This window comes from Cladophialophora bantiana (assembly GCF_000835475.1).
Source record: "Cladophialophora bantiana CBS 173.52 unplaced genomic scaffold supercont1.14, whole genome shotgun sequence".
NCBI lineage: Eukaryota > Fungi > Ascomycota > Eurotiomycetes > Chaetothyriales > Herpotrichiellaceae > Cladophialophora > Cladophialophora bantiana.
The window spans coordinates 340,060-359,858 of record NW_015971588.1 but is presented as its reverse complement, the minus strand read 5'-3'; the positions used below and the strand labels follow the sequence as shown (position 1 = coordinate 359,858).

Genomic DNA, 19,799 nt, shown 5'->3' with positions numbered 1-19,799 from the left:
ACTCATTGGAGACGGGTCGACTTACTTGAAACATCTCCAGCGCGATGGGTGCAGCAGGTTCTGCGGCCAGAGCGGCAACGATGGTAAGTGGAGAAGTCGCTGCGGTAGGCGCCGAGGTCGCGGAGGCGGTGATGATGAGCGGAGGATTGGTAGCAGCAGATGCCGAAGTGCTAGGTCAGACAGCCGGCAGGGTCGCCTCGTCATCAGGGTCAACAGAGTTCTTTTCGTCCCTGGGAAGCACCGCCTCGGATTCTTCCGCACTTCGAAGCCTAGCTGGGTCAGAGGCATCAGGACTCGAAGAGTTGAATCCTATATTATCTTCGAGGAGAAGGCCGCAGTCGCTGGGTCCATCCTACTCAGGCAGGCCGCCGTGGGAAGGACCAGGCTTCAGAAATCACCCTGCGTCAGAGGGTGGCGCATACCAAAACTGGGATATCCCAGGGCAAGGAGCGGCCGCAGAGGGCGCAGAGATATCAAGACACTACTCGACATCGACAGAGTCAGAATGGGTCCGCGAGCAGGTCAAAGGAAAACAAACCGCTACCGATTGGTACGCCTCTAGCGGGGAACATTCGTCAACAGGAGCGGTAAGAGGATCCGTATCGGAAAGTTCAGATATCTCAGCCGAATCGATATCAAAAGGGTGGTCAACAGAAGCGGCAGATGGATCGCAATCACATGCTTGGACCGAGTCCTTTGACGAAGCCAGGACGCCGTCGCAAATATCGTCGACAAGCGCGGTGAGAGGCTCGGAACCGAGACCTCTATCAGACTCAATGAGCCTCTCCTCGGAGGAGTCGACAGGCAGCGTTGTCCATCACACCCCCCCGAACGACCCCGGATCCATGGAAGCGATAGATGGATCAGCGGAAGCGCTATCAATATCAGAAACGGATTCGGTAGCCGAATTGTCAACGGTAGCGAATGACGGGTCACGAGAACAATATCTAGAAGGGGTGCGAGAAGGAAACTTGGGGTCGTCAATGGAAGCGATAGATGGATCGAGATTCGCGTCGACGGTAACAGAGGTGGAAGGAGAGGTGATGGAAGCGATCGAAGGCGAGGTCATCTACGACGGGCACTCACTCCCGCCAGACTCTCCCGTCCCCCATCACCGTCCGCGATTAGGAGAACCGTCGACAGACTCGCTCGCCTCAGGGGAGTCAATGGAGTCAACAGCAGGTGCAGCTCGCCGTCCACAGCCGGGGGGAGAACCGTCGGCACACTCACACGTGCCAGGGGAGTCAATGGAGTCAACAGGAACTGCAGTCCGCCACCCGCAACCCGGAGGAGAAGCGGCAGCAGAATGGGCACCGGAGGCAGCAGCAGGACCGAAGAAGGTGAACGAGTGGCAAGACATATGGACTGCAGACGAGATCTTGAAATTCCCTCGGGAAACGAGATTCAACATACTCAAGGGCGACGGGAAGACAACCCCGATTTTTTGGAGGCCAGGGCTGAAAATCGATGTGAAGACATATTCAAGCTGGGGAAAGGCGGTGCGGAATTTTGTCAAAAAGGAGGGAGCCTTTACCGGCGAGGAAGCCTGCATACTCTTTTACAGAAAGCCAGGGCAACTGACCGGCCGAGAATTTGTGGAAATGGTCGGCAAGTCGATTTCTCCCAAACAGAACGCAAAGCTCTACGCCATGTCGGGAGAAGAGTTTGCGAAGCTGACCGCGCCCCAACTTCAAAAGTTGCTGCCGCGGCTTTCGAGATACAACGCGGCAAAGGCCGCTGTTGCGTTTGTTACCTATGGCTTGATTGCAGCAGGATATACCTGGGGAAACGTTAGAGGATTCATCGGTGCACAGAAAATGAAGCCGATATACAAGGATGTGTACAAGCGCTCAGAAAGCGAGGCAGCTTCGCCCGCGGCGATACAAGCTCGTATACCGCAGGCAAGACTCGTCGTTACCGAAGGGCTGACATGGACATATACCGACCCTCTCCCGGCGCTGGGCATCTATACTGCAAACGACACTACTTCGCAAATATTCGACGGGGATTATATCACGGTGCCCATGTCTACAGGCCCGGAATACACGCTCACCTTTCCGCCCGAGGTCCAGCGGATACATCTTACCAACGCCGGGCCCCGGCCAATCTGTATAGCGGGCGCCAACATCACCAGCTTTGACAGTGACTGGATGAGCTTAAGTGGCAACCTGGGGGCGCATTTCAACGTTGACCACTATGAGACAGGTCAGCAAGTCATGAACGGGTCGACATCATGCGTCTGGATCGACAACAGCCCAGAAGGTATTGGTATCCCTGGGATAACTTTTCAGTTGGTCCCAGATATTGATGCTCCTCTGGACGACAACGGTACAGATCTCTTCGTGTGGCCTTCATTCAACGATACCTACCCGGCAGATATGGCGAGCAGCAAGGGGCCTTTCAACTTCAGTGGGCACTTGGTCAAAAGCCGGCTTGGCAGGTCGAGTGCAAAGCGTCTATGTGAAAACCAGCACACCAAAGGCCCACATTTCGTGAGCCTGGACGAGAAGCTGTATTGCGACATGGAGACGCGACAAGTCTACCCGACCTGTGGTAGTGCGGCTGAGGATGTGGTTTGCTTTGATGTCAAAAGGGATGAGCTTATCGAGCCAGAGGAGGGCAGCACGGAGGAATCCGAGGTTAAGACTGAAGAGGCCCACGGCTCTTTTTCCAAGCGGCGGGTGAAGATGACGAAGAACGTTAAGGTCCTCAAGAGCTTCAAGCACGTCCATGTGTGGGAGTAAAGTGGGAGTTGGGAGTGAGGGGTTTAGGCAGAGGGACGAGACTGAGAAAGAAGTGCTTGGCCCCGGAGCGGAGAGCTCACGTGGGAGTCACGTGGTAAGTGATAATTCAATTCCGCTAGTGCCATAACCCGGCCAATCAATGTATGTTTTATATGTGATATATGTGGGTCTTGCCAGTGGCGCGAGTGACCTCATAGTGTGGATGGTATGATGCTCTCATGGTCCGATGCGAATGAACTCGGTCTCGATTTCTCCAGGCAGCATCCATTCTGCAAAACTTCCATCTACACACCCGTCGCATATCATCCCTAAATCCATCTCTCTTACCCTCGCTCATTCACTCCTTCCTCCTCTACGATCCTTTCTGATCTTACTGTGTCTGCCTGCTTGGCCAGCTCAGTGTCAAAATGTCGACCACGCCCCACAGGTTTTCTGACGAGAAGGTCTCTGAGATTCAGGATCTTCCAGCACCAATAACTTCGTCACCTCCTGTGAGGCGAACCACCCTCACCACCTGTCTGTTCAGGCTTGCTCTTAGCTTCTTAAGCGTCCTCCTGCTCCTCAAAGTGCTTAGCAACGCCTTTGGTTTCCATTCCCGTGGCCTTACGAGGCCATGCCACGGCATGAATCACCAAGTGCTCGATGACAGCCCGCTGCTGTTCGATGAAGATGGCCATCATCAACACCCATTTCCGCCCATTGAGAAGTGGAAGCCCTTCAACGGCACCACCCATTTTGAATTCGAGCCTAGCGAAGCCAGTGGCCTTTCTGTCCGAGGAGCAAAAGTGTTTGGGAAAGTTGTCTTTGCAACCTCCAAGTTCTCCAACAAGGTCGTGATCGACCTGGACATCAAGACGAGCAAGCAGGACAAAGATGGAGCTGTTACGGTCCAGGAAGACAACGGCCATCTTACTGTCCGCACCCCATCTACCGGTAAGCTCGAGACTTACGCCGCCGCGGCGATCCAGATCCCGTCCAACATCCTGGGAGAATTCGCTCTCCCGCGATTCGAAGTCGATGTCCCACGCCACATGGTCGACTTCAGCCAACTGCCCGAATCTCTGGAAATCGGCTCCTTCGCGATCCGAGTGGGCAGGGGTTTCGTCAAGACTGGCCCTGTCCACACTAACATGACCCAACTCTCGATTGGCAACGGCGCCCTCCGCGGATCCCTAACACACGCCCGCAACGAGACCAACGTTGACGTAGGAAGGGGCGACGTGAAACTCGACATCCCCTCCATCTCCTCGGGCAATCAAGGCTCGACCCACATCCACCTCGGCCACGGTGACCTGAACGGCACACTGGCGATCTACAACTCGACCAGCATCGACATTGGCAGCGGTAGCATCTACATCAACGTGGCCTTTAAGTCCGGCGCCGCGCCTCGAGCCATGCTCTCGACGCGGATCGCGTCGGGCAACTCGCGTGTATACGTCGACTCCATCGCCGCGGAGCGGCTGTTCGAGGCGTATCACTCGTCCGTCGCTGGCGACCAGCTAATCACGTACCCAGCAAATTTCCAGGGCACGGTCGATGCGCGTGGCATCGTTGGGGACATTAAGCTTGAGGGCAAGGACCTGGCCGTGGAGAGAGTCGTCGGCGGCATGGTGGGCCGACAGGGCGACAGGAATAGGAACTCAGTCAGCGTCAAGACTGTCAGGGGCAAGCTAGATATTCTCGTTGGGGACGAGCCAGCGGACAAGGGTTATGGCTGCTAAGCACTCATAATATAGGAGAGTTCGGTCGTTCGTTACTTACCTAACTACCAGCCAGCCAAGCCATGGTGTCTGAGTGCGGTGATCTCGAGGATAGCGAACGGGAACATGATCATTTTGGGTGATTACTTCCTTGAAGCTTGACGAACAAAATTAGGGAAACCAAGCTATATCAACAACAACAACAAAAAAAAAAAAAAAAAAAAAAAAAAAAAAAAAAAAAAAAAAAAAAAAAAAGATAACAACAAACAGGAACTAGGGCAGATATATCCAACCCTAGATACCCAAACGCACGAATAATAAAGCCACGCTCACCCTTGCTTATGTAACATTCGCATGAGATCCCTCGTGAACATTTATTCCTGTTTTTTTTTTTTTTCGCCCGCTACCCCAGACAAATACTTCTCTTTCTAAGTGCTTACGTCGGATGAATCAACCCTTTTACATATGGTTTCACCTTCTATTCGCTGTCCACAGGGGCTCCCGTGGGGCTCTAAAGAGGACGCTAGACTATACTGAGAAGATCATCCCACGAGATGAATGGAGGCCGCGTTGCCAGAACTCGATTCCTGAGGGACTCAAGGCTTGGAGTGCTTGGCACGATTTGCGGTGGCTATATGGTACTGATAACGACTACAGTAAGCACTAAAATGTCTGAAAGTGATGGGACTGGAATAACGCCTTCCTAGCTAATCAGGTCTGAGATTGTAAGGATTTGAATCCCGACTCCTGAAGACTCCTGAATGGGGCTCGGATTGGTCAGAATCCTATCCCGGCAACGCTGATTGGCAGGCCGTTTCTGAACCTTGATGAATGTAATATATTACTCCAGATCTTGTTACAATAAGCTTCCTTCAAGTTCATAATTAATATCCATATGTATAAAGGACCGATCGGCGTACGGGCCGGTGATATAAGTTACTCAGCTGCGCGGGAGTTCCCGTCTCCATACATGTCAGAAATACTAGGGGAAAGGACCAATCAAGTAATTGTGCTTTACGTAGTCAGGTGTCATGAATTGCTGCATGTATAAAGGACTGATGCCGCTCCAGGTGAATTTTGCTGACCATTACTGTTGTGGTCTGAATTTTTCGAGCCTTGTCAAAGAGACCGCGCGTCGACACTACAGCGAACCAACCGCAAAGAATTATACCTAGGACTTGAAAGAAACTGACCCTCGCATCACTCAATATGGACCTTGGAACGGGAGATGGATGGATGACTGACCCGGACGTCAAACTCTTCAACTCGAACAGGTTCGCTGGAGAGATCAAACAGCTAGACACCAATGACGGAACATTGATCACTCCAGAACAATACAACGACTTCATCTCCTTCCAGACACAAATTGCCAACGCGCATGTCGATTTCGGCTAAAAAACATCCCTCGGGGAGGACCAACGGATGCTGCAGTACGCCGCGGGTAATGCACAGTCCCAAGTCAATACAGGCAAGCGGGATCCGGATTCTGTGGCCCAGTGCGTGCAGTAACTCGTTCAGGAGGAACACTGTAATAATATCCTTGAATATTTGAATGTGATACACAAGGACGAGATCGATTTCAGCTGCGGCGGCGAGTCACAGAGTTTGCAGGATACCATTAACGAAGTGTGTCAGTACACGGGAGATGTTAAGGGAGATCAGCCCATACTTGTGAGTCTTGGGCTGAGTTTCTCGCAGAGTTTCTGGTGCCTGGTACTGACTTTGGCTAGGCACTCTAAGGACATTGAGGTATGGCAGTTAGCGAGGCGTTCCAAATAGATTCAGCGAAAATTGGCTTCAAGGGAGTTGGAGCAAGCGGAAGTGGAAATGGGACTCGGCTGCTAAGTCCCTGGAGCACTCTTTCTCGCCGATTTATGGAAATTGGAGACCGATTACGCATAACTGTATTTCGTGAATGCCGCCGAACACGCCCTAATTCGGCTGGCGCTCATATCTCCTAATCATACAGATCCTGTAATTCAATATCTCAGATACTTAACCTCGCTGTTGCCGTCGGTGCATAGAAAGCCATTGCGCATAGAACTTCTGTGGCGTTTGCAACGCTAGCTACGTAGACTGACAGAAATACTTGATCTGTCTAACTGCGACTGTCGTGCCTGGTTCTGAGCGAGGCTGTGCCTGTTTATACTCTTAGCGCTGTAGCATGAAGTCCCCTCCTGAATCGTTCTGGACCTTTCGAGGCCTAGCCAGATTCTCTCCATATATCCACTATCAGGCCAAATGAGGCTCTTGGCCCGTTGGGCAAGTGCAGCTGCGAGGCTGGCAAGGCTGCCTAGCTTGGTGGGCGGGGCTGCCACTGAATTCTTCCAAATTAGGCTTAGGGTGGTATGCTCTTGGCACAGCGACACCTCTTGATCATGTCTCGGGCTCTAGATTAAAATTCAATCAATAAAGCAACCAATTTGACTTCTCTTGGTTCGACATTCTGAGTCGTTGTAAGAACCGGTCTTCCACATAAGTCATTACAAAATGTCGCCGTCTACCACTCCCACAGCCTCTCCAGTTGTCTTCGTCGTTTCCCTTGATGATCAGGATCTCTTTCAAGAAATCCATGGACGGTTGATGAAAAAATCGCGCAAAAGGCGGTGGTCGAACAAGCTGCAAATCTTCAAGAGGCTCTCGACCTATTCAACGACGACAACAATCCCGAAGCGATCTTCGTGACAGATTGCGGCATTACCAGTGCCAGAAACAACCTGGCCTCAGAGAAGCTCATCGATTTCGTTCGCAGCGGCGGCAGAGTTGTCCTAGGCGGCCTCCTCAGCTCCTTTGTACGCCCAAACGATCTGCACAAATACTTCAACACGAGATAAAATCTTCCTTGGAAGGTTGGCTCCTATCACTGCATCACCGTCGCTTTGAATCAGAACGCCAAAGGACTTCCGAGCAGCAAGTGGCCGTCCTTGTACAGCCAAAAGGCCTTTTTTTCTTGCAGATGTTAACAGCAGTGCTGCATGGTATCTGCCAACCGAAGATTCCGTTGTTGAATATTAGTTTTCGCCCCTGTCTTTGTTGCAACTTCAGAGACTCCTGTAGTGTTTGCCGAGGTACGAACAGGCTGGCTAGGGTACATTGGCAGTGTAAATTCAGAGGAAGAGACCGATACCGTGGTATCGGGAGTGCCGGGACTACTTTGAAAACATACCGAACATATTCGACAACGAAGGAGAATTTGTGGCGGTGTGAGCCCTGGTCACTGACTGGCTGAAAAGACATTACCGCAAAATACTAAAAGCTCCTAGTGGAACTATTGCGTTGAGGACGGTGCGCATCGTTAATCATAAGAGTTCGCGTTCCCGAGCACGGTTTCCCGTCCGCCATTGTGTAGTAGCGCTATCAAGATTAGGCATCTATGGAAATATGCTTGCCGTCGCCCCCGCAATCAGTGTGTGGCATGGCCTGCCCAAAACCTCTCCCCGCCGTCCCTTCCGATATCCCTATCTCGGATACACAGGAAGGAAATGCTGGACCACCAGCGGTGCGTCTTGGAATTGATCTGAAGGCCGTCGATCTCATCCCCTTTTTCTCATCTCACATTCTCGCCGATCGTCAAGTGTTGCCAGAAGGGGCAATGAGGCCAATCTTATTGATCCAAACACTTTTCTCGCGAGTGTTTTCGGCTCCTTGTTCTTCTCTTCTGACCACGGGCTCCTGAAACTTAGTTTAGCGGCGTTCGCGGTCGTTTTTGGAAGCGTTCTGCTCCTGCTGTAACTCGTATTCGTACACAATGCTATCGACGATGAATTCCCTCACATCCTCGAAGGTTACCGTGTACTGAGCGGAGTTTGCAATGATCTCCAGCAACGGTCCGATGCTTCTTGGTATCACCCGCAGAGAAGGTCAGATACTCCACTTTGGGGGCACATCCGGACTCACAACGAGGGTTGGTGATGCGTGTGTTTGCGATTTATTGCGTATGGCGAGAGAAGTGTCTTCATCACTGGCGATGGCCAACGAAGTAGGTAAATTGGGCTGCCGGGAGCGTGGGATCATCTTCGCGGGACTGAAAAGTGCCCAGTCCACATATTTGGACGATCGCAGGATAGACTCCACAGGACGGTGGTGGAGATAAAGTGGTAGACTGTCAAATGATCAGAAAGGAGCTTACCAGGATGAAATTGAGGACAAAAGTCTTTAGTTCCCAAATAGAAAGCCAACGCAGAATCTATTCGTCCAGAGACCGAGTCTCCTGGCGAGTCTGGTGTTGAGCACTTCCTCCTTTTGATTCAGGGAAATCATACTGCAACATTCCTCCTATAAACCATCCTCCTATCCTCTTTTCGGCTGTGCCGGTCTCTGCTGACTTTCTGACTTTCTTGATTGCATTGGCGGAAGCACAAACGATGCGGGCCACTACGTTGTTGCTGCTGAAAGTCCTTTTTCCTCCATCAGAGACGGAACTAGAAGCCCCTCGCGCGAACATCAGGGCATGGCCTACCGCATTGATGAGGATCCGGATGGACTTCTCCCGTATAACTCGAACTAATATACCCGAATTGGTGGCATTTTCCTCAATGACAGAGAACCGTGGCTCGGGCGAAGGTATAGAAGCAGGTTTCAATATCTGGTGGCATAATTGCTCCCTATTAGAGAGGATAGAATTCAGTTTGTTCCGGTTCCTCACGATAACATTGACATCGATAAAGGATCGTTCGAGCAGGTCGCCCAGAATACGAGAGCCAAGGACCCGGCGGCACCAAGGAGAAGGACACTGATGGTGTTTTTGCTCATGTAGACTGTGGTCATCACTGAGGTTGCAAATTTAGACTAGCAACGGAAAGATTGACTATCGATGAAGGATTCCAGTCGTTTGCCAGCACGGAAAGTAAATCTATGAGTTTGCGGGTAGTTGAGATGCATTCAGGCCACCACAGGTTGGGTACCTGGCATCGATAACCCGTGCAAAAGGCTTGTTGATTACCCGGGGCCGGTGAGACTAAAAGCATGACAGCGCTCGATTCACATCTAACAAAGTTGGTCGGGTTTGTTGATCAAGGCTGGCCACTCGGGTATGCGCAACACTCTCACCAGGCGAGTTTGGTGGGTCGAATTGTATTCTGCCGGTTGGGTGGGTGTCTTCCACAGCCTTGGTTAGCCTCGCGGGTATTGACGCGGATCCCAGTATAAAACATGGTGAAATTCAGGACCAAGAAGTCTGCGTGAGCTCAGAGAGCAGTAAGTTGCAATGATATAAATAAGAGATCTAAAGGGGTGTAACAAATCCAAGAATACATTCACTTCCTTGAGCAAACTGTATCCAGACTGATACTCCGCTAACCATCTCCCACTTTCGCTCTCTGCCAAGACTCTCCTCTTCGCGACTTTAGATGTGGTGGTAAACAATGGATGTTTGGAAGACTTCCTTCAGTAGCACAAACGACGCTCACCTGTCACAACTGGCGGCGACTGTTCCATCGAGACGCCAATGTGAAGCCGACTAGGGAAAAAGCCGACAGCGTCGGCACCAAGATAGACGCTATAGGGACGGACCGAGGGTCTTCCGGGAGAGACATGAGAGGATTCAAGGCATGTGAAATTTGTGAATGTATTGTTGATGAGATGTCTCACCACTGACGCATTCCTTACAGTGGACCTTGGTTGTGACTTCCGTGATGATATCCACATCCCTCTACGCCCTCGACAACACAGTTGTGGGACGAGCAAGTAAACATCATTCGCAGCCTAGGCGATATGGAGAAGTTTCCGTTGATGGGAACGGCCTTCGCCTGGGTCAATGTCCACCATTCTCCCGTGGTCGAGAATCTTTGGGCTGTACGATGCAAAGTGGCTATTCACCACAGCCATCACGGTGCTCGAAGTAGGATCAGCGCGGGGATTTCTTACTGGTAATGCGGATCCTGGGACATTCACGCACATGGCTGGTGGCTACCTAGTGGTTACCCGAGTATCCAGTTATCCGTTTACCGGCTCGCCTCCATGCGTCCGTACACCGAAGTCCTCCTGACTCTAGATCGAAATATTTGTGAGGCTTCTGCAAAATAAGGGAAAAGATATTGTAATGGGAGAAGTTGGAAGTGGTGGATAGCGTTATGATTGGCTGGGGCGCCGACCCTAGACTATGGTTCTTCTTACATAGTCTGGGGGACGATCTTTCATACAATACACAAGCAACCAAGTTACCAACAGAGAGGACTTCCCCTAGTTGAGTGTGCGCGTTGAGAAGAGACCATACCCACCGCCGTACGAGTTGATGCCCATGGCTAGTAGCCTCGCCCCAGTTCAATATATGCGGAACTTCTCCCTCGTACCTTTCGGTACAACCCAACCACAGTGGGATCTCGTCTCCAAGTCTTAGGGCTCTGAATAAGTGTTCCTCAATTTGTACCTATGAACTACTTGCGCTCGTGCCCGTACTTGTTCCTACAAATACTACCAGCACAGCGGCAAAAGCAGCGGTGATACCAACCACATCCTTCCATGAGTCCGGTCCACTAGCAACTGATGCAACGACGAGTGCCATTACAATAGTTGCGAGTGACGCCGTAATAAGGCTTTTCGTTTGTGATGTGTTGATTGCCATAATGAGCATTGGGGTGATTAGGGCTAGCCTACCAAACAAGGCCCCGAATATTCTGCCAAAGAGCTCGTTTGCCCATTGTGTAGTGGTTGGAAGATAGATATAGCCATTTTCCCAAATGTAGGCGCTCTCGTTGATGAGTTCTTTTAAGTGTGGAAGCAAGGCTTGGTGGAACGATGTTAATATCCCCTTTGGCGGTTGGCGGTTGCGCCCGAGTACGGTTTCATAGTCCTTGATAGCTTCATCTGGGCCAGGAAGACTGGATTAGAAAGTCCAGGAGGGACAAATAAAGGCATATCCGGCAATGTCAGCACCTACTATATTCGCGCAGCAATTTCCGGATCTTCATGATCTGAGTCTCTCCGGTATTCCCCTGTGTCTTAAGGTCTTTCAGTTCGCGTGCGAGTTCCACTTCAAAATAATGCAAGTTCAGATGATGAAGTCGAGCAAAAGAAAGGAATCCAATAGCCCCGAATTTATTGTCGGGTGCATCGTCGTAGAGTTGCTCCATGCACTCACTTGCGAGCAGTTTAAAGCGAGAGAACTTTCCGTCAATGTTATTATGCCGCCGAGGCTCGGGCCATACCAATCTCGAATTCGAACACTTCGAGAATATTTCCATACATCCTCTTTCAAGGTCTGCATCAAGTCCGTGTCCTGTGTCTGGCAGCGATTTGGAGAGCTTATGGCACTTATAGCTAAATTGGTTCTGCGGTGCGGAAGGGTTCACGTGGGTTGGCTCGGATTTTTGTGGTGATGGCTGCGTCCATCAAAGAGGTCAGTGGGAAATTCCATCGAGAAATGGACAGCGGACGAACGTTGTTTGCCTCATCCACAAGCTGTTCTGACTGTATATCCTCCCTCTTCAATACGAGGAGTGGTGTGGTACTCTGGCAAAACAAAACTACAGGCCCGCCTGTACCGCTAGTGCAATGAACATTTACAGCCGCAGACATGTCGGACCAGGTGACATTTCAACCAACCTCAGCGTCAGCACTCAAACGCAACATGCTCAATGCAGTCGAAACGAAAATTGAGACCCTGACCTTAGCCGACCTCGAAAATCCTCCAGAGGAGACCAAGCTCCTGCCCCTCCGACCGGGCGCGCCTACGCTGGCATCACTCAAGAAGCAAACCCAGTGTTCACTGCATCGATTTGTGGTTGGCGTTTTTAAATCAACCCCGCGCTGGAAACTGGGCTCGACGATCAATTTCGCCGCTTCAGTCACTGGCTACCCTACGCCGGCGGATGCAGTCTACCCAGCCAAAGAGCTGAGAAAAGGCGACTGCCGAGTGGAACAGCCATAACGTGGGCGTCACCTTCAATGGGGTTTCTGATGCCGATGACGCCGCGTTCGTCCTAGCTTACGGCGGAGACAACGAAGGTGTTCTTGCCAGTGCGTTCTTCCCAGATGCTGAGGTTTTGAATACACTGCGGGTATATCGCAGTGCTTTCGACAAGACCGTGAAGGAGGGCGGGGTGGACCAATTACTCCATCATGAAGAACGTCTTCTTGCATGAGCTGGGACACGTCCTGGGCCTTAGGCACGAGTTCGCACTGGGCCCGGCCCTGTATGAAGAAGGCGCCTTCCGGATGGCAACGACAAACCCAGAGTCTGTGATGAGCTTCGAATTCCCTCCGGAAAACCGAGACTGCAACGCTCTGGACACAAGTGAGTTCGATAAGCTGCCACTGCTGGAGTTCTTTGCTCTGAACAACTGAGTTCGACGGCCCGAGTCCTGACAGCTTTTGTTCTGTCATGTGTTGAGGAAGGAACTTCTATTGAGACATGGATGGGAAAATGAGCAGATCACAAAATTTAGGGAGTCACTCATTTATACTCAATGCTTCATCTACTAAAGGAGACAGAGCTATTCTTACCTTCTTCACTTTGCTTATATGTATTTGATTGAGAGTAACTACTTTCGCATATAAAAAATCCCGATGCGGCGATATGCATGATGCAGCATGTCGTTGAGATTCCTGGGGAAGCGCTCAAATCATCCAGAGAGGAAGAGATCGGAATGAATCCCAAGATGGGAGCTGGTCTATGCAGAGAGTTTAACCAATGACCAGCGAAAACACCGAAGCCCAGAAGCAACCCGACGAGCATTAGACGGACCGAGAGGGGTGGCTCTCATCGCGTTCGAGCAAGCTTTGTGACAAGGTTATCCGTTAGAATGCTTGACAACGCAACGCCTTCCCTTCTCTGTACGCCACGCGACAGCCCTAGTACTGAGATTTCCATGGCCGTCGGTATGGAGAAATTGGGAAGGCGGTTTGTTGCTCAGATCTCTGCCCATCGCTTTCCGCATTGATACTAATCGGGTTCCTTATTCGGACACGCTAGCCACATTTTGCAGTAGGCCTTCGCTAGATCATTCACCGAAGCGAACCCACCGACCCACCTGCCCTACCTGCCCCTTGCTGCCCCATATTCTTCCATATTAGCTGGCCATCTCCTCCATGCCTCCGTAGCGGTACTGCTTTCTGGATGTAACACTTATATTGCTGCTTGGTCTGTTCAAGGCCGTCCACTTGTTGTGGTGACATTTGTCGCCGTCCATTCGTTTTGTTGCCTCTGATTCCATTCCATTTTCGGGATGATGATTGCGTTGTTGCTTCTGGCCCTCGCAGCTGCTGTTACCATCTGTCATGGCCGGGAGCCAGACAAGCGGGGTGATTCCAATGTACTAATCACCACTACCATTACGAACAATCATTCCGTCTGTCCTTGTACGAGTAGTTTCCGGGCATTTCAAAACATCATTCCCCGGCTCTTTTTCAACCTGGTCGTATTCAGCAGAACACGATGGTCGTACACGGAATACTTCTCTAGGCGACGCGACGACGATGATATCGGAGACTGGTCTTACCGATGACTGGAAAGATTGAACTAGCATGGCCGAACTGCAGAGGACTCCAATAGGCCCTTCGTGGACACCCTCTCAGTCGGCAAGTCCCCTGATAAGCACATCTATAGGTTCCTCAACCACACCTTCAAGGAGTCATTCGAACAGCCCGTCCACTCCAGAAAGCTCTCCAGGTGCCACGTCGTGGAACACATCCGTCCCTTCACCTTCACATACGCCTTCCTCAACGAGTCAAACCCCTACCACAAGAAGCTCCGGGACAACATACTCTCGACCTGCCGGAACAAGTGTCTCTCCTACTAATTTGGAGGCAAGGACGAGTACCACCAACTCATCGAGAATATATACTTCAAAGACATATACAAGCTCTACGACCTCCTCAACCACCACCAGCTCTAGTGTCTCTACCTACACAAGCTCGACTCCATCCAGGACCATAATTTCAACCACAACTCTAACCTCAAACTTCAACGACAACGACAACTTCGACCATACCCACAACGGTAAGAATATTCTCAGATCCTTTTTTTAAGAAGCTAACTTTGCTAGACGCCCATTACTGCCAGTACCACCACCACAACGGTAAGCTAACCCTATGGACAAGTCGTCCATCTCTTGTAGATTTTCAAGCTAAATACCCTGACAGACAACAACTATTACTACCACCACAACTGTAAGTACTGTATCTCCTCGCTTCTTATAGAAACTGGAAGGTAAACTCAAACATCATTAGTCTACCACCACCACCACCACCACCACAACTACGACGACTAGTGCATCATCCGCGTGTCCCACAAATGCTTGTCCAACCTCGACAACGGCGGTACGTATCCATTCAGCATCCTTGGCCCCCTTTGGTAGAGGGTAAAAATATCCCAGAATGGCCAGCTAACCACAGCATCTTCTCCACAGGACGTCATAACGGACGGCAGCTTCGAAGACGTCTCCTTCGACTCGATAGGAGTATTGGACGCCGCTAGCGGCGACTGGACCGTCTCCGGGGACGCCTTTTTTGACCAGAACAGCGGGACGGATTATGACACGCCCGACGGTGTGAAATTCGTGTACGTATCTCCTTGTATCCTTTTCATGTCTCACCCTTTGGATGTCTCTTTTCCCCTCCCCTGGTTTCTTTCCACTGCAAACAAACGCCTCAATTCTCAAGGGTACCAGTGACTAACGCACTCGGCGCAGATACTTCCGCGGCGTCTCCAGCACGTCCGTCTCAAGCGTCTCGCAAAACCTGACAAACCTCGTCCGAACACCTTCTACACCCTCACATACGACTACGCCATCCCCTACGTGGCCGACCCGCCGCCCGCCGCCGGTTTCTCCTCGTGCTCCCTGACGCTCCAGGTCGGCGACCCGTCCAACACCGACCTTGTCTACTTCTTCGGCGACACCGCGCAGCCGGCGTGGGGACACAGCGTATCCCTGGATTTCCTTGCCGAATTTTCGGACCTGGTGTTCTCGCCGATCTGGGATTGTTCCGGCTTGGAGCCGGGAAATGAGATTGATTTTGCGCTTGATAATGTTATCTTCACCGGCGCGCAGGGTGTGGAGGGACCGGTGTGATATGATCGAAGGCCCGTCTCTTGGTGGGTCGCACGGTGGTATAAAGGCTAGATGTACCCAGAGAGAGATACCAAGGCTACTCAATTGTGAAGAAGGGAGGCGACGTACTCTATATATATCGCTTTACCCCCGTCAAAATCAGTGCATAAAATATCACACTATCCCCCGTTTTTTTCCCCACACGTCTACCAACTCTGCATACAGTACATACATGCTAATTAATCCCCCCTTTCCCGAGATACAACAATAGATACCGTTTGCCAGGCTCCGTCTGCACAAAGTAGGCGGTAGATGCAAGGTAGATTTCATCTTTTACGACACCTTTCTCTCCTTTGAGGCCCGCTCAGTTCAGCCCTTTTCAGCCCTTCCGAATCCATCCGTCCGTCCCCGAAATCATGCTACCGCCGGTCCTTCGCACGCTGCCTGCGGCATTCTTCTCGTCTTCCTTGGTTGTCGTGGACTCCTCTACTTGTCTGGAGTCAACGGACCCTCCATAATCCGCCGCGGCTGGGACGGCAGTCCCAGCTTCTTGGGAGAGACTCGCCAGCCTCTCACCAATGGTTGTGGGGTTCGGGGCTGCAGGGGTTTGAACCTGCTGACTTGAGCTCCTCCTCTGCCCCAGTTTTGGCGGCGGCGATCTCACATCACTGCTGACCTGCTGGATGAGGCTCGGTGTCGGGACCGACGTGGGCGGAGTGGGAACCCCTGACAAAGGCCTGCCCAGCTTTTGCGGAGACTTTACGCCAGACGGGACGCGCTCGAATTTTGCCGGTGATGACTCAATGCCGGAGGGAGTCCGCTCGAGCTTTGCCGGCGGAGACTTGACCCCTGATGGAGTTCTGCCGAGCTTGGGCGGCGGCGATTTAATGCCCGAGGGAGTTCTGTCAAGTTTCGGTGGCGGTGACTTGATGCCTGATGGGGTTCTGTCGGGCTTTGGCGGTGGGAACTTGACTCCTGACAGTGCCTTCCCAAGGTTTGGTGTGTCTTGTGCACGTCTAGCTGTGACGCTTTTCTTCGGATCAGACGATTTTTTTGCGAGCTTTGGCGGAGCGGTTTTCTTCTCGCCCTTGCCAGCACCTCCGAATCGCATGCTCGGTACGCCAGGCAAATAGGCCGCTGCTCTGGTCGCATAGCTTTGCCCGGTCTTCGTGGCGCCCTGAGCACCATCTGTTGACCCTTGACTGGCGTCTTGGGCTCCTCTTCTTGCTACCTTCGCCGCCTCATCAGCTTTGCCCGTCGTGGTATCAAACCCTCTTTGTATTGTTTGAGTGGTATTCTGCACAGCTGCCCCTTTTGCTTTGGATACTTCATATGCTTCATCCTTCACTGGAGCAGGTGTGCGATCTTTCGCTGGGTGAATGATACGTGCATCGCGCACAGTACGTTTTGCGGACTTTACTGCGGGATTGTCCTTGGGATTTAGTGTGTTCTTGACAGACGGTGTGGCTGCTGTGCCATTAGTAGCGGAGGTAGTATTTTCTGCTGCCTCATTTACAGAGTCTGTAGCTTTTTCAGTCATTGTTTTAGGTGGTGCAGGGAATTTTCCCGCCCTATCTTGACCACCGCCTGAGAAGGAAGGCATGTTAGGCAGAGAAGAGAGGTATTGGGAGGCTTGCTTGACGTAGCTTTGCGCTTGCCTTGCTCCTTCATCGCCTTCCTTGGGTGCTCGCCCCGTGATTTTGCCGGCACCGGTGGGACTGCCTTTTTGAATCGTGCTGAAACTGGATCGGTTGATTTGTGGCATACTCGGCAGATGTTTGTAGATGTAGGTTGCATAGCTTTCTGTGGAAGCTTGACCTGCAACATTGCCAGCCTTGGTGGGGCCTTGTCCAGCCTGCTGTAGATTGCCGGCAGCATTTTGTGCATCTTTCGCTGTTGGGACGCTCGGCACGTAGAAGTACTCGATAACCCTGGTAACCAAGGTCTTCGTCGTCCGTTCCTGAATCTTCTTTTCCAATTCCTCGGCCTCGGCTTCTCCTTCGGCAGCTTCATCTACCTTGCCGCCATGGGACTCCCTCCTGAGGAGCCACCTTTTCTGCGCAGCACGGGATTCTTTCTCCTCTTCTTTTTCCCTCTCAACTAGCTCTTGCCGTTCTCGTTCAACGGCGGCCATGTCGATATCCTCAAAGCCGGTCTTCTTGAGAATGGCGCCGATAAGATAGCGGTAGCGTTGATGGCTGCTGACATCTTCCGAGACATCGAAGTTTTCGACAGTGTTCAGACCTTCCACCTTTTGCAGGCCGGCCACACCATACTGGATAGCTGATGTGCGGTACATGAATCCAAGCACGTAATCATTGACTGAGAAGACATTGACAAGTCTGCCGGCGACAACACTGCGGAGAACTCTCCAGTCGCTAGTATCGCTGGGCGTTGGGGAGCCAATCATGACGGCATTCTCAATGATTCCGAATTCCTTTCTCTTCGCCAGACTCATAAGACAGGTGTATATGACGCGAGCACCGAGTGAGTATCCAATGAGCGTAACTGGCCGCTCACCTTGGGCACGATTGACCAGTGCATCCGCCAGAACCTCACCGGCTTTGTCGGCACGGCTTTTGGCAACGCTGAAGGGGTTGTCAATGACCCTTGCGACCTTCAGCAGGGCCATTGGCCACATCGCCGCAGCAAGGTCTGCGAAGATAGTCCGTGATATGATTTCTTTCTGCGCATATCCCCAAGCCGCAGACTGGACCATGCCGTTCATGGCATTTCCCAACTTCAGCAATGCTTCAAGTTCATATTTCAACGCAAAGACTTCGGCCCCCTTACCCAAGGAACGCCAGGGCTTGACCACCTCCTCTTTCTCGGTCAGCCAACCTGAGATGCCAAGGGTAACGCGAAGTTTGTGGTCATATTCACTGGCTTCTTGCGCACCTTTGGCCTCATCTTCGCTGGTCTTCTTATCACTACTGCCACGCACGGGCAGAAACTGGAAGTCTTCAACTTGGCGTGCATACGAGTCCATCATCTGACCCGTCATTCGTCCGCCGTACGCGCCGAACAGTCCACCGACCAGAACAGCGCTTCCTGCCACGGAGCCGAGATAAGCAGCCGCGGAGGTGGCGCCGAGTCCGAGTCCGCCCATGACCGAGCCGACGCCTGCAGCGACAAGGGGCGCAGCCATCCCACCAGTGACACTGAGGATGGCAGCTCCGGCCGCTGTTGCATAACGAACTCTCCATTTTCGGGTCTCTTCATTTTCCCTGATCTTCTTCATCTTCTCCTCGTCAGCTGTCAGCTCTTTCGCCGCTTCGAGCAGACCCTTAGCCGTGGCGTACTCGTCCTGTTCAAAAGTCTTAAGGGGCAGTTTCAGTGATGACGTCAAGTTCAGCAGCAGAATGCGAGAATACGCATTGTAGTGCTCCAAGGACAGGAGCAGCAGGAGCAGAGAATGAAGCACCAGCATTCGCTTGTCCATGGGCAGTTTCGTCAATGGAGTTTTCGTCGGGGGGAACAGGTCTTTGAACTTCAAGTTGACAATTCTGGTCCCAGGCTCCATGACCTTAGCAGTGGTTGTTGGTGCTGGAGGCTTTGACACATTAGCATTGGCATCCTTCTGAACCTGCTCTTGAGCAGTGCGTTCACTGTTGACGACCTGGCCAACCCGCAGGATGACCTGCTCGCGCCAGTCATCGAAGGCCTTCAGGCAGTTCTTCTTGAGATGCTTCATCTTTAGCGTGGTCAGATCTCTGTCGATTTCGGCCTTCATTTTCCGCTCGCGGTCGTAGGCAGCGACGTCGGCTTTTGCAGGGTCCACTGCCATCATCTTCTCGTCCTCGGTCAGACCTTGTCGAAGAGTCTTATCCAGTCCTGCTGTCGAGCTGAAGTTGTCGAGAATCGCTTTGCGCATTGACCCGGTGATGCGGGCAATGAGGAGGGTCAAATCTGCGCGCTGAGCTGGATCGAGGGTGGTGGTGAGATCAGTCTCATCGGCTCTGCTTCTCTGAACTTTGGTAGCCGGCGCGGAGGCGGTTTGTTCGGCCATGGTGGTCGATGCTTCTTCAGTTCAACCTGCCGCAGAGTCGCGCAGACCGAAGGATGTATTTTCGCAGCCAGACTGAACTTCAACTCAGCCAGCTCTGTGAACGGGGAGAGCGAGACAACGAGATCTGATGATCGACAAGACGCAGACGATGGTGAAGCACCGTAAACAAACACAGGGAGCAGTCGAGGTGTAGGTGTCTCGGAGTGTTGAGGTGTGGCGGTGCAAGTTGACTGACCTCATACGGATGTCAAAGGGGGGAAATGACGTATGGCAGCTTCGCGGACTGAATACGAGATACCTTCAATCACTGATGCTTGTTCCCTGTTCCCTATCAAGCACACATAATTCGATCACCCGG

At 51.9% G+C, this 19,799-nt stretch overlaps 7 protein-coding genes across 7 annotated transcripts; 5 read left to right on the top strand and 2 right to left on the bottom strand.

The window, feature by feature from the left end:
• Positions 1–44: 44 nt before the first annotated feature.
• Z519_08927 (uncharacterized protein) lies at positions 45–2,744 on the top strand (the record flags this gene model as incomplete). Its single annotated transcript, XM_016766654.1, has 1 exon — positions 45–2,744. One exon carries the CDS (start codon positions 45–47, stop codon positions 2,742–2,744), a length of 2,700 nt encoding a protein of 899 aa, XP_016616952.1.
• A 407-nt stretch (positions 2,745–3,151) lies between these two features.
• On the top strand, positions 3,152–4,465 carry Z519_08926 (uncharacterized protein; the record flags this gene model as incomplete). Its single annotated transcript, XM_016766653.1, has 1 exon — positions 3,152–4,465. One exon carries the CDS (start codon positions 3,152–3,154, stop codon positions 4,463–4,465), a length of 1,314 nt encoding a protein of 437 aa, XP_016616951.1.
• A 1,188-nt stretch (positions 4,466–5,653) lies between these two features.
• Positions 5,654–5,839, top strand: Z519_08925 (uncharacterized protein; the record flags this gene model as incomplete). Its single annotated transcript, XM_016766652.1, has 1 exon — positions 5,654–5,839. The coding sequence occupies one exon, from the start codon at positions 5,654–5,656 to the stop codon at positions 5,837–5,839; it is 186 nt and encodes a 61-aa protein (XP_016616950.1).
• Positions 5,840–10,811: 4,972 nt separating this feature from the next.
• Positions 10,812–11,514, bottom strand: Z519_08924 (uncharacterized protein; the record flags this gene model as incomplete). The annotated part of the gene is made up of 2 exons (XM_016766651.1): positions 10,812–11,248; positions 11,322–11,514. 2 exons carry the CDS (start codon positions 11,512–11,514, stop codon positions 10,812–10,814), a joined length of 630 nt encoding a protein of 209 aa, XP_016616949.1.
• Positions 11,515–11,957: 443 nt separating this feature from the next.
• On the top strand, positions 11,958–12,727 carry Z519_08923 (uncharacterized protein; the record flags this gene model as incomplete). Its single annotated transcript, XM_016766650.1, has 3 exons — positions 11,958–12,227; positions 12,286–12,441; positions 12,509–12,727. The coding sequence occupies 3 exons, from the start codon at positions 11,958–11,960 to the stop codon at positions 12,725–12,727; spliced, it is 645 nt and encodes a 214-aa protein (XP_016616948.1).
• A 1,179-nt stretch (positions 12,728–13,906) lies between these two features.
• Z519_08922 (uncharacterized protein) lies at positions 13,907–15,453 on the top strand (the record flags this gene model as incomplete). Its single annotated transcript, XM_016766649.1, has 5 exons — positions 13,907–14,381; positions 14,428–14,460; positions 14,525–14,551; positions 14,777–14,946; positions 15,073–15,453. 5 exons carry the CDS (start codon positions 13,907–13,909, stop codon positions 15,451–15,453), a joined length of 1,086 nt encoding a protein of 361 aa, XP_016616947.1.
• Positions 15,454–15,811: 358 nt separating this feature from the next.
• Positions 15,812–19,441, bottom strand: Z519_08921 (uncharacterized protein; the record flags this gene model as incomplete). The annotated part of the gene is made up of 1 exon (XM_016766648.1): positions 15,812–19,441. The coding sequence occupies one exon, from the start codon at positions 19,439–19,441 to the stop codon at positions 15,812–15,814; it is 3,630 nt and encodes a 1,209-aa protein (XP_016616946.1).
• Between the last annotated feature and the right edge of the window lie 358 nt (positions 19,442–19,799).